This window comes from Mus caroli, chromosome 19 (genome assembly GCF_900094665.2).
Source record: "Mus caroli chromosome 19, CAROLI_EIJ_v1.1, whole genome shotgun sequence".
Classification (NCBI taxonomy): domain Eukaryota; kingdom Metazoa; phylum Chordata; class Mammalia; order Rodentia; family Muridae; genus Mus; species Mus caroli.
In genome coordinates, this window is record NC_034588.1 from 18,640,645 (window position 1) to 18,654,816 (window position 14,172).

Here is a 14,172-nt window from a genome sequence, read left to right on the forward strand (position 1 = left end):
AAAAAAAAAGGAAGGAAGGAAGGAAGGAAGGAAGGAAGGAAGGAAGGAAGGAAGGAAGGAAGGAGCGAGCCATGGCAGTCTCTGGTCCTCAAAGTTTCTGTCCTTCAGATGGCTTGTTTTTCTAACTCATGTTCCCCACTAATGGACAACTGGTAAATTAGAAAGCCTCCCCTCTCTCAGTAAACATTTCTCATTGCTTGAACCTTGATACTGGCTTCCAGCAAAAGGGAAGCTGTTGGTAGAGACTTACTGGTGGCTCAGCTCTCTGATCTCACATGGCTTGAAGCACCACTCCTTGGCCAGTTTTTCTTGCTGAGATGAGTCTTCTAGAAACACTATCTTTAAGAGGAAGAAAGAAAAAAAGTCAGATATTAATAAATCAGCCATTGGTTGATACAACACACAATATTTTCAGAGTGACGCTGAGTTAATTTTAAACAATATTTGGTACAAAGCAAGATTAATTTTGGAGGGAAAAACATGACAATAGTTTGTGTTTTGTTGCCCTTAGAACTAACATTCAACTTCTCTTCTGCAAAAAGGTAGACCTGAGATTCCAAACATGTTCATCCGAAGACTCATTCTGACAAGGACAAGGGGGGTCTACCCTTCCTTCACTAAAGTGATTGTAGGAAAAACACCCAACTTGAACCTAGTAAGAAAGAGTCTGCTGTTAGGCTGTTAGGAGAAACACTGCCTCATGTTTTATAAGGCTACTGTGGAGACTAAATATGATAATTTTGATATTGAAATTAGCAAATGCTCAGTACACAGTAAATGGTCAAGTATGTCTATGCCTATTTTGCACACTGTGAAGGCTTTATCAAGGAGATTGCTTACCAAGAAAACATAGGAAGTCACATGGTTAGAATGCAGAAAATATTCTGCCTGTTCGTTGTTGTTGCTTGCTTTGTTTTGCTGTGTTGGGCTCTACCACCAAGCTAGATCCTTAAGCCCTTCCTGTTTCAGTTTTAGATGCAAAATTATGAGAAAGAAGGTGTTTCATTAAAAACTAAAATTTGAAAAACATCTAGAAAATAAAAATTGTTTACCTAGTGGAGTGAGAATTAAGGCATTACACCTCAGGGCACAATAATTTGTGTAACTGAAAAGAAAACATTCACTTCTTTGTTCATTGATACATGCCTTTTATAAAAATGTGATACTGGTTAGAAGTAAGTCCTAAATTAAAATAATTAGATGATTATAAAGATATACTTGAAACAATAAACATTTAAAAAGGAAGAATCTATACTCATAGAAGCCTATCACATAATTATTTTAAAAGCCATAAAGTTAGAATTTACCAATACCATTTCAAAATCAATCTATTATAAAGTTCATAAATAAGTAGTATAATAAAAACTTATATATAAATATTTGAAACATATTAAGAATAAAATGTTTTTAAGCTATTCTTTTTTTCAAATATTTATTTATTGTATATATGTGAGTACACTGTTACAGTCTTCAGACACACCAGAAGAGGGCATCAGATCCCATTACAAATGGTTGTGAGTCACCATGTGGTTGCTGGGAATTGAACTCAGGACCTCTGGAAAAGCAGTCAGTGCTCTTAACTGCTGAGACATCTCTCCAGCCCAGGAATAAATGTTTTTGAGCAAAATAAAAATGAAAAAATTATTCTGGAGAGATATAAGCCAAACGGGGAAACTAAGGCAGGCTCTGTTGCCCCTGTGGGAAGTTCTCAGCACACAGTGGCTTTTCTCAATAAATGGAATCTCACAGAATCAAACATATATGGTAATATATTATGTAATACATAATCTCCTATGCCTGGCACTCAGTGACACTTCTTTAGGTCTGTGGCCTTTGCTGTCAACAGAACCAGCTGACTGGCAGATGAATTGTTTATCACCCAATAGAGGATTAAAAATAACTTTAACAATTAATATATTTTTAACCAAATAATTTAAAAGTTCAAGGAATGACTCAATAATGCTACAATAAAAATGCTTCTATTCCCATTCTTCTGATTTATATAAAAATGGTTTTCATCATTTATATCTAGAAAAGTAGAAAATAAGAAAAATTATGCTGCCTCTAATTAATGCTTCCAACCAAAAATAACCACTGATCCATTATGTAATTGAAGGGAATATCTTTTTATTTGCATGTAACAAATTACCTTTCAATACATATAACAGGCATTTTAAAATGTTCTCTTGTTCCTGGGAAATTACAGTTTATGCCATGAGTGTTATAGTGATAATTGTTCAATAAGACTTCCAAGAAGAAAATGCAGTGCATTAGATTAAAACTGTGTATGGAATTAGTCCAGAAGTCGAACTCGGTAGGGGAAGGGGAACTGTATACATTTCAAACCATAAAAGAGAAGAAAATCAGATATGGGGAGAGACAGCAAAGAGGGGCAGAGGGGCAGGAGAATGCCTGGAAATGTGCAGCTGCTGTGGGTTAGGGGTTGGTTGGAATCTCTAGGAAGTCCCAGACTCCTGAGATGGAGGAAGCTCCTGGAAGTCAATGTGTGTGACCTTAGCCAAGATGCACAACAGTGGGGATATGGAAGCTAAAGAATCCACCTCCTGTACCCAGGCAGGACCCCCAGTGGAGGGATAAGGACACCAACCCACCCACAAAGCTTTTGACCCAAAATTTTTCCTGTCTAAAAGAAATGCAGGAACAAAGATGGAGCAGAGACTGAAGGTATGGCCAATCATGAACCAGCCCAACTTGAGACCACTTCCACAGGCAAGTGCCAATCTCTGACAGTCTGTTATGCTTGCAGACAGGAGCCTAGCACAACCATCCTCTGAGAGGCTCTATCCAGCAGCTGACTGAAACAGATAAAGACACCCACAGCCAGCCAAACACTGTATGGAAGTCAAGCACTCTTACAGAAGAGTTGGAGGACTGAAAGCTCTGAAAGGGAGGGGAACCACACAGGAAGACCAGCTGTCAACTAACATGGGCCTCTGGGAGCCCTCAGAAACTGAGCCACCAAGCAAAAAGCATACACGAGTTGGACCAAGGCTCCTAGAACATATGTAGCAGACATGCAGCTCAGTCTCCATGTGGGTATCGCAGGGCTCTCCCTAAAGCTATTGCCTAACTGTAGAATCCATTCCCCAACAGGATTACAGTAGGAGAAGACGCTCCTAATCCTGCAGAGACTTGATGATACACCAGAGTCAGGGGATGCCTAGGGGAGGGGCCCATCCTCTCAGAGGAATAGAAGAGGAGGGAAAGGAGGAGGGACTCTGGGGGGAGGACTAGGAGAGAGGAACACCATTTGGGATGTAAATAAATAAGTAAATAAGAGGGGAAAAAGAGAAAGTCTATATTTTGGGCTCACTATGTCACCCTGGCATGTCCAGAATTGCTATGTTGACCAGGCTGACCTTGAACTCTTAGATCAGCCTGCCTCCACCTCCCAAGTGCTAAAATTAAAGGTACATGTTATCATATCATGGTTTAATTTGAAGGAGTGAATACTTTTTAAATGCTAGAAATATTGGACTCTACATATCTCTATCCAATAAGTCATGCATACCACCAGGGTTTAAAAGTTTAAAATCTTATACTGCTTTTTAAAACTCTTTTTTTTAAGAGTGAAGAGTATCTCTCCTGGGAACTCATAGTATAGGCATTCACGGTGCTGGTTTTATAGCTACTCTCTCTACAAAACTATCTCTCACTCCATCTCACCTCAAAGTATACACCACACATAGTGAAAGACAGTTATTTCAAAGTCAGAGAGGACTAGCTAGATACAACAAAGCAGAACAATGATTAAAATAATGAAGACATATTGGCTGAATGGAAAATTATCCTTTATACAATGTTGAGGTCTGGTCTGTTGCTATGTATTGTAATGCTAAGTGCAGGTCCCCAAAACCTAGTTGCCCAAGAGATGAGACAGTTCACATGTAGACCCAAATCATATGTGACCTTGTCCCCAAGTTATTTATGATTGGTGAATAAAGATGCACACAGCCTGTAGTTGGGCAAAATTGGGATAGGTGGGGCTTGGTGCTTCTGGCTTTGGGACTGGAAGAGACCATGAGAAGGGGGAAGAGAAGAAGAAAGAAGAGAGGAGAAGCCACCATGGGGTGAGAATCTTAAAATAATGGCCATGTGGGTTGGCAAAGTTGGGTAAGGGCAGCCCAGATAAAACATGGCAAGTTATATAATGGGATTATTAGCTGGGAAATAGACATAATAGCATAGAGGATAGATATCTGCCCAGTTCTAGTGCTGATTATAGAGCTGATTAAGGCTTATGATAAATATAAAGGTTATGTGTGTTTTTACCTGTGAACTAAATGGTCAAAGACGGGGTAGAAACACAGGATTCAGATTAAATATTTTCAATAACAATGTAATGTTAAAGAATCTGTTTAAAATCTAGATTACTAGATAGCATGGATTTATAATGACACTTTTGATAATATGGTATAGTGTGTGGATATGGGTGCACATGCAGATATGTATGTGGATGTCTAGTCTCTATACACAGAGCCTATGTGGCTGGGGAGTTAAAATATGCCCAGATAGATAAGGAGTAAGAAGGGGATGTTTGGGGGAACACAGTGAAGCCCTTCTCCCACTGCATCAGAGGGAGGAACAGTGGTACAGGCAGGAAAGGTCAGAATCTGACAGTAAGAGGAAGGAATTGGTACCTGATAGATATCAAGTGGAAAAAAAAGGGATGGAAGGGGCAGGAACAGAGGTGAGGAAGTGAAAAGCAGAAAGAGGCACTGCAGCTGAAGGCATATGGTCAATGTTATCAGAACTGTGAGTTGGGAGAACTTTTATCTTGTTCTTATTTGCATTTTCGTCCATCCAATACTGTCTGTGGACCTCTTGTTAAACAGCATTATCGAAGGGGTTGGGAGCAATCAATTCGTGGTGTGTATAACACATATGGCATTATCATGACATGCTGTAATGGAAAGTGAACAACAGACAGACAGTAGGACATATGCAATGGTCTCTCGGAGGGATGCTTCTTAAGCATGGCTTCTCCTGACGTGAGGGTGAGTAACCTGAATCCCCTGAGGGCACCAAAAGATTAATACGGGGTGTGTCCAATATGTTCAGAAACTACAAACATACTAGTGGACACCCAGCTCAACACTAGGGAAACAAGTGGAAGGAATCCAGACCAAAGATAAGCACACATTGTAAGTCATGGTCAGCCTTCGGGGTTTATTTTTTAGGAAATCTCTAGAAATCTGCAGGAAAATATGGTTGATGCATTCTTCCTGGTTCAGTGGCTTCCTTACCTCTAGACTTTCAGGGTTTAGGATGCCATTTGCTTGATTGTTCATTCAAGAGCCTGGCAAGGCCCATAGGCCTTCCTCCTTACAGGCCATGGTTTCATTCTAGGCAAGCTGTCAATCACATACACGGATCACTAAAACCAAGGTTTCCTGAAACCATAGCAAGTTCCAGCCAGCAGAGGCTCTCTCAGCCAGACCCTTAGTTGTCCAGATGAGCAACTTGATTCCCTTCTGTTAAGTAAACAAGTCCAAGTGTCTCTCATGTGGAATGAGGGCTATGTAGGATGAGCACTAATGATGTCAGAAAGACTTAAGCCGAAGGCAGATAAATAATAACTATCAGATTATGACACAATTATGACACGAGTCCCTGCAAGATACAGGCTCCAAACACCAGATGGAAAATTTGGGCAAAAGGCTTGTGGCCATGACCTAGAATAAACTTCTGGATAATTGTGAAATAGCTCAGCTATGCAACAAAAGGAGGTAGCATGTGCCTGTACTCATCCCCAAATCCTACTCAAGTCACTGTGATGGGACCAGATGAAAGAAAGATATTATACTTCAGAGACTGCTAAAACACTTGGCAAAGACAAACATTGGTATATTCATGTAATTCGGGTCAAACTGATTAATGGAAGAGTAAGATATGGTTTGAAAAACGAAAGTCAGCCTATCTAGGCAGAGTGAACTGAAAATTATCACGACGGCACCAAAGAGTACCACGAAGGGCTTAGATTTTCTGATCTAATATTCTTTTTGTAAATAGGAGGGCAGACCACCAGGCTATGTGATCATCCCAGGTGCAGAACAAACAGGAGTATTTGCTGGGCTAAATCATCTGCCTAGAGACTGTTCCAGGCAGTTGATTGCTTGACTGGCAATAGAAACTAGAGGTGATTTAAAAAACAAAAAGTTCTCCAGAAGCTCAAATACTAAATATTTTAAGTTTAGGGAGACACAACCATACACTCTTCAGTAGACCGGTAAATAAACTGCAATACAAAAACATGAAGGGAATTCGTTGAAAAATAAGCCTTTAAAATCCATTATGAAACTAAATGCTAAAACCTGGATCTGAAATTTGGTTGCACAACAGGATACTCAAATAATTATCAAAGAAGTGCCTTTCTATAACACTTATTTTTACAAAGAAAATAATAGCTTCACAGTGAAGAAACATGGCAAAGACCACCCACATTGCTAACATCATCATCGCCAATAGCAGGACACACCACCACCTTCTGACATGACGCACTGGGAACGCCACATTGATTCTGACATCCTTCTCACATGTATCATCTGAAGCTCATCATGAGGAAACATGCAAACCAACCTGAGGGTCAGTGGAAGAGTTCTTATTCTTGAAAAGTATCTGGCACATAAACTATGAAGCAAGACCAAGACTTGGCCCAGGTGAAAAGCAAGTGAAGTGTGGCACACAAGTGGGACTTGGGATTTTGGAGCCAATTCTGCACCAGAGGGAGGAAGGGATATTTAAGGACATTATTGAGACCATGAGGAAGGCTCAAAGGGGATCTTGTTGTGTAGCAGAATTACACCAACATTAATTTCCTAATCTTCATGGTTATTATTATGTAAGGCTTTGTCACCAATGTTTAGAATGGGTGCAACGAAGGATTTCAATGGGAAGAATGTCTTAGTTTCTTGTCGTTGTGATGAAATACTCTGATGAAATCAACGTGAGAGAAGTCAGCTGACTTAAAGCATAAACCAAACTTACAGTTTGTCTTATTTCGTTGTGATAAAACACTGACCAAAACCAACTTGGGGAAGAAAGGGTTTATTTGGCTTATATCTGATCATTGTCTGCCACTGACAGAAGCCAAGGCAGGAGCATAAGCAGACCATTCCTAGCATTTTTAATAATACTCTGTTATGCACAGAGACAGGAGCCTAGCATAACTGACCTCTGACCGGCTCTACCCAGCAGTGGACTGAAACAGATGCAGATACACACAGTCACACATTAGATGGAGGTCAGAAACACAGAAAAGATTGGGGAAGGATGGAAGGCCCTGAAGGAGATGGTAACCTCACAGGAAGACCAAAAGAGTTAACAAACCTCCACTCCTGGGAGCTCTCAGAAGTCTAGGCCACCAACCAAAGGGATTGGAATGGGTATACATGGATTGGAACGAGTCCCCTGGCACATAAGTATCAGGTAGGCAGCTCAGGCTTCATGGCTGCCTTGTCTGGCCTTGGTAGAAGATGTGCTCAATCAAGCTGAGACTCAATGTGCCAGAGTGGGGAGAAACCTAGGGGGCTACACCCCACTCTCTTAGAGGAGGAAGGGAGGGGGCATGAGGGAAAGGACTCTGGGAGGGAGGGACTTGGAGGAGAAGCAGCATCTGGAATGTTGAATTTATTAATTAACTATTATACGAACAACCACAACTGACACTGAGATTACAGCAGAATGCTGCTTGCTGGTTTATCTACCATGCTTTGTTCAGCCTGATTTCCTATAAAACTGAGGACCACCTGCTCAGAGGTGGTACTTCCTGCATTGAGTTAGGCTGTCCCCTGTCAGTCATTAACCAAACTATCCCCCACAGACTAGCCTATGGGCTAATCTGCCGGAAACACTTTCTCAGTTGAGGTTTCCCTTTTCACAGATGACTCGATATTGTGTCAAGTGGATTAAAAAAGAAATTACTAGCACATGGACAGTCTGCCACAGTGGGAAATCATAGTAGCAGGAGCCCGAGGGAGCTGGTTACATTATATCTATGATCAGAAACAGAGAACAAAGCATACAAACAGGCTTGTTTGCACTCAATCTCTTTCTCCAGGATAACACATTTCAGCATCCCCTGACTAGGGAATAGGACCACCCACACTGAGTGGTTCTTCCCATCTCAATTAATGTAATCGACACAGTCCACCACAGACAGGCACACAGGCCAATTTAGTCTAGACAATCCTTCACTGAGATTTTCATCCCCAGAGATTCTTAATGGTATCAAGTAGAGACTTTAAACATCACAACTTTACCTCTTGTCAACTTTGCACACAAACATGTCCCTTGAAGCCATAACCTTCCACCCATTGTCCCAAAAGTCTTGTGTTTGTCTCATAACATATATGATGGTTTGTATATTCTTGGGCCAGGGAGTGGCACCATTTTGAGGTTTGGCCTTCTCGGAATAGGTGTGACCTGGTTGGAGTAGGTGTGTCACTGTGGGTGTGGGCTTAAAATCCTCACCCTAGTTGCCCTGAAGTCAGTCTTCCACTAGCAGCCTTTGGATGGAGAGGTAGAACTCTCAACTCTGTCTGCGCCATTCCTGCCTGGAGACTGCCATGCTCCCATCTTGATGATAATGGACTGAACCTCTGAACCTGTAACCCAGCCCCAAATAAATGTTGTTTTTATAAGACTTGCCTTGGTCATGGTGTCTGTTCACAGTAGTAAAACCCTAACTAAGACAACATATAACACAGTCCACTTTTTAAAAGTCCCCATGGTCTTAAAACTTCCAATTTTAAAAGCCTGAAGTCTCTCAACTCCCCCCACCCCCACCTCAAACAAAACAAAAACCCTGAAGTCTCTTAGCTCTGAGCGCCTATGGAAACAAAGCCATGTTTTAGACTCCCAACATATAACAACACAGACTAAACCTTCCTGTTTCTAAAAAGAAAGGATTGGAACACAGCAAAGGGTGGCAAAGTCAACACATCAACCCCCACAGCTCTGTATCTAGCATCTAAGGCTTGTAATGGAGTTAACTGGCCTTCACAAGTTCCGGCAGCCTTATTCCTTCTCCCTGCTTTCTGAAGAATAAGCGCTTTCTCAGTCTAGATCTACTCAGCCCACGGTTCTTGATGGTATATGTCCCGTAGTTCTGGCATCCCCCTATACCCTGGGGTCTCAACTACAACTGAGGCTTCATCTTCACAGCTGTACTCAGTGATCTTTCAGGATCTCTCCACGGGGATTCAAATTCTGTCACACATAGCCTGGCTCCATGTGTTCTCCATGAACCCTCAATCCTGAATCTTTCCTATCTTCAAAAGCAGAACCATATGGCTGATATTTAGTGGCAAGTTCTGCTATCAGTTCAAGGTATACCCAGGTCCCACCCCCCAAGGACCACAGCTACATCAATATCTGTCTGATAACTCCTGGGAAACACTGCTAGACAGCTGCTTTTATGACACAAGAAAACCCCTTTAATTTAGAGGTTTTGTTACATTTTATTTTATTTTATTTAGTTAATGTGTGTGGTTGTTTTGCCTTTGTGTATATCTGTATACCATGTCATGGCTGGAACTCTCAGAGGCTAGCAAAGGACATCAGATTGCCCCTAGAACTGGAGTTAGAAAAAAGAAACGTGAGCCATGTAGGTGCTAAGTGTCAAACCCAGGTCCTCTGGAAGAGCAATCAGTGCTTTGAACTGCTAGCAATCTCTGCAGCCCCAGCTTCCTTCTTTAAAATAAAAGCGAATCTTCACAAGATGGAACCTCCTTCAAAGCACAGAGTTCTGCCCTTGGGATGCTTTTCCATTCTCCTGGTATAGTGAGGGTGGTTTCTCTACAATTCAACTCTCCGACGGTTACAGCTGCTACTTTACCATCAGTCTAAATACCCTCCCATCGTAAAATTTCCTCTGTCAACAACATCAGTCCATTATCTTTAAACTAAGCACGCCAGTCTTCAAGACATAGACTAACTGAAGCCAGCTTCTTAGCCAAACAGTATTTAAATAGCTCTTCCCCCAGTCCCTGATACAGTCTTCGAACCCCTCTGAAACTTCATGGTCGTGGTCTCTTTATTACCCAGATTTTCTCAGCATCTTGTAGAAGGGCCCATTAAGCTCTGTTTCAAGCATCCAATTGCTTTTCCAGTTCAGAGTTTTGAACTCTTCCACATTCTCCCCCATAGAACAGCCCAAAAGTCTATACAGCCATACTTCCACTTCTTAGGACTAGTACTTCTACTAGTCACTGCCCCTAACACAGACAGAAAGTGTCCTTTCTTTTCTTTTTTTTTTTTTTTTCCAGACAGGGTTTCTCTGTGTAGCCCTGGCTGTCCTGGAACTCACTTTGTAGACGAGGCTGGCCTCGAACTCAGAAATCCGCCTGCCTTTGCCTCCCGAGTGCTGGAATTAAAGGCATGAGCCACCACGCCAGGCATCCTTTCTTCTATTAAATGTGTTCATGAAAAAGAAGACTCACTTAAAATCAAATAAATTTACCAATATTATGTGAGCACGAGCAAATTTTCTAGTATTCAGCAAAACACTATTTTCTCTTAAAAAACTCAGGATTTGTTTCTTATGATACACAGACATTGAATATCTGTGGACTAGCCATAGGACCAGAAAGAAAAACCACAGGAGGGGAATACAGAATGCGAGCTAAGCACTAACACCCTAGACCAGCCATCTGAAGTCAGATCATGTTCTGCCCCTCGGCTTTCCAAGCAGGTGGGACTCTGCTCAACACTTGGATGCACTTCACATACTGCAAATTGCTTTGACATACAAAATGTTACACCCTAATTTTTGCTTCCTGCATTTGGAATCCCTTGATGCCTTAACCAACTATGGAAGAAGGAAAACTGCTCAGATGGTATCAAATTAGCACTGAGCATTGAGCAAAATTCACCACAAATGTCAGACACAAAGTTAAATGATGCATTTGAATCCTGAAATCATTAAACAAGTGAATAAATCCAGCAGCTGCCTCCAAAAAAAAAAAAAAATAGAAAGTCTTCAGAGACTATATTCAGCAAGTCGAAACTAGGAACGATTCAGGAAAAGCACTGAGTCTGTCTTTCAAAAAAAACCTAAATGGTGACATGAACTGACCACAGCAATGGACCACAGTAGACACAATGATCTTGGTAGGATGGGGCTTGGATAAAAGAGCTCCCTTCTTGTTTACTTCTCTTACAGTCATTTGTTCAGGCATAAAATTTACCTTACAGCTCCATTATTTGATTTGGATGCCCACTTTCCAGATCTTATGTGGAAGCCCTAACTCTCCCAGTAAGGGATGTGACCTTGTCTAACAATAAGGCCTTTACAATCATAAATACATTACAAAGGGGTCATTGAAGTGACCCTTAATCTAACATGATTGGTATCTTTTTGGATCGAGAGACACATAGAGCAAGATGATGTGAAAGACACAGAGGTAAGTCAGTCTTCTCCAATCAGGAAGAAAGACTGGAGCACGCCCTTTTCTGTATGATTCCAGAACGACCCTGGTTTCTGACTCCTGCATCTTGGATGTCCTGCCTTTAGAGGACAATGGCTTTCTGTTATTTAAGCCACTCTGCTTGTGGTGCTTTGTCACTGCTGCTTTGAAACTAATACGGACCTTACAGGAAGGTAGGATGCAATACTGGTCCAATCTAACAACTCAGCCATTGGTGAATACTGCAGCAATTCTCTTTCCCTCCCCTGCAGTGACCTCACTTGATTGTTCCAGGAGGTAAAACCATACTGAATCTACATCTGCAGCACGGTTCTGTTGTTTGCTGGCTCTGTTAACACAAGCAATCTCTGTTCTGATTTTCTGTTCATTAAAATGGGATAGTAATCTGTTATCTCCAACTACAAACACCATTAGTTCCTACTCAAGGACTGTCAGATAAGGTCAGGGAAGAATGGCCATGGACTTAGGAGCATAGCACTGGAGCATCTTCTTGATAACAGCTTACATACAAAAGGAGTAACAGTTGGAAAAGGCAGTTCATCCCATAAATAGCACAATCTAGCTTTTAAGACAGCAAGAAGCTAGGTCTAATAAGAGAGTATTTAACAGGATGTGAATAAAAATCCCACTTTGACATTTTATAAATGATATAGGAAACTGGCTAAGAACAAGGACATGGACTTGGGACTGGGGAGACAGCTCAGTTAGTAAAGTGCACGCAAGACCTGAATTTAATCCCCCAAAGCCAGGTTGCATGAACTTGTAACTCCAACACTGGGAAGAGAGAGCCAGACAGATCTGTGGGGCTCCCTGGCCAGACAACCTAGGCTACTTTGTGAGTTACAGGCCAGAGGGACTCTGCCTAAAAAACAAGAAGGTGGATAATACCTAAGAACAACACCTAAAGTGATTCTTTTCTGGGCTCCACTAGCATGTGCATAGCCATGAAACACACACACACCATACATACATCATACATACACTCATACACTCACACACATCCATACATACACACACACACCATACATACATCATACATACACTCATACACTCACACTCACACACATCCATCCACACACACACACACACACACACACACACACACACACCACCTCCCACATTAAAGGAACTCCTAGAGAACTATTTTAGAGATATTTTATAGCTATCTTAGAAATATCTCAAGAAATATTGACACTCACAGGATATGATCCCGATTTCTAAAGCAGGATGACAAGTTGCTAAGGAGATGCAAAGATGCTCGCTCTGTAAGTTACACAGCAAGAAGGTGGTGATGAACACTGTTCAAACTATTCTTGGAACTTGTGGTTTATTTCTCCAAGGAGAATTTAATTTTCTATACTTCAAATGTTTTAAGTTACAATATACCAAATGCATTCTAATTTAACACTTTTGGACTTCAGTTTGAAATCAAGTGTGTGTGTGTGTGTGTGTGTGTGTGTGTGTGTGTGTCTGTCTGTCTGTCTGTCTGTCCAGCCTCTTCAGAGTTTCACCTGAAACTTACTAAGACCAAGCTGGCCACAAACTCGAATATATCCACTGTCTTTGCCCTGAGTGCTGGGATTAAAAGTGTGTACCACCAATCCCAGCCCAGTTTTAATCTTGTAACAGAAAAGAGCAAAGGTCACAGAATCACCATTATTTTTGAAACCAATTGTTAAGATTCCGCATGCTTTCCATGTTCACAGCAATGTTTTGGGGCCTGCAATCTGTGAGCAATGAAAACGGGAGGGCAGAGCTCATCCACTTTCAGGTTTGGAGGAACATAATGCATGGAAATAGTTTTAGGAGGAAGTAACCCGAACAGGAAAACCATAAAAATAAAATACGAAAGTCCTACATGGACCAGACAATATTTCCTCTGAAGAAGAGAGAAGTCAAGATGATCATAGTCACACTTTCTAGAAAAAGAAATCTCATAAAGCTGAGCCAGCTTCAATAATAAAAGAGCCAGTCGCAGTGTTCACATTCATGAATAGAAGCTTCTAACAATTAAAATGGGATCAAAATGAAATCCACTGACTCACACTTCTCTCGTAGCTGAAGTGCGGTGCTGAGGCTGAATGGCCATCTGCTGGGATGCTGGAAGCAAATTTCAGCTTCTTTGAGGGGAGAGGGAAAGTTCCAAACCATGCCCACAGATTGTCTGATGCTGTCCTGTCAAGGACTGGAGCCTAGTGCCCTTCATGACCCTGAAGAATGCCAAATGTATTGACCTGCTCCAAATGAGGTGTTGAGCACATGATGGGACTTCCCAGGGTTCCTGAAACAGCTAGTCAACAAACAATGTGTGAATGAACTTAACTGGGAGGAAGACCCCTCTGCTCCAGCCAGACCTCCAAATACCTACAAGGCCATGGCCTTTCTGAGCCATAGATGTGAAGTTCTCAAGAACCCCTGGCCTATAAAAGTCGTAAGGATAATGTTTTTGTTCTGAGACACCAATTTGGTGCATAATTTGTTATTCAGCCAATAGATGCTTCAAACAAGAGTCATATATGAAAAGAAGGTAGGGTAAGTGGGAAGTTGGGACATTTAGGGACAGCCCTTTGTCAATCATTTGAGTGATCAGATGTAGTGAAGAGCAAAGAGAGAAGAAAGAGGTGTCCGCAGGGTTGCCTGACAACCGCCAGCTACCCACGACCCCCGCCGCAGGATTTTGGGACTGCTGGTGAGTGGAACACAGCTTCTGCTCCAGTCCAAT

At 41.6% G+C, this 14,172-nt stretch overlaps 1 protein-coding gene across 2 annotated transcripts in view; it reads right to left on the reverse strand.

Annotated features, from left to right (window-relative positions):
• Nucleotides 1–14,172, reverse strand: part of Gda (guanine deaminase) — a 78,429-nt gene that overhangs the window by 41,743 nt on the left and 22,514 nt on the right. The window contains exon 2 of one of the 2 annotated variants that reach the window (XM_021151664.2): nucleotides 251–339. In XM_021151664.2, the coding sequence (XP_021007323.1) occupies nucleotides 251–339 (89 nt within the window). The remainder of the gene's footprint in view (nucleotides 1–250; nucleotides 340–14,172) is intronic. The other variant, XM_029472743.1, reaches the window with a different exon arrangement.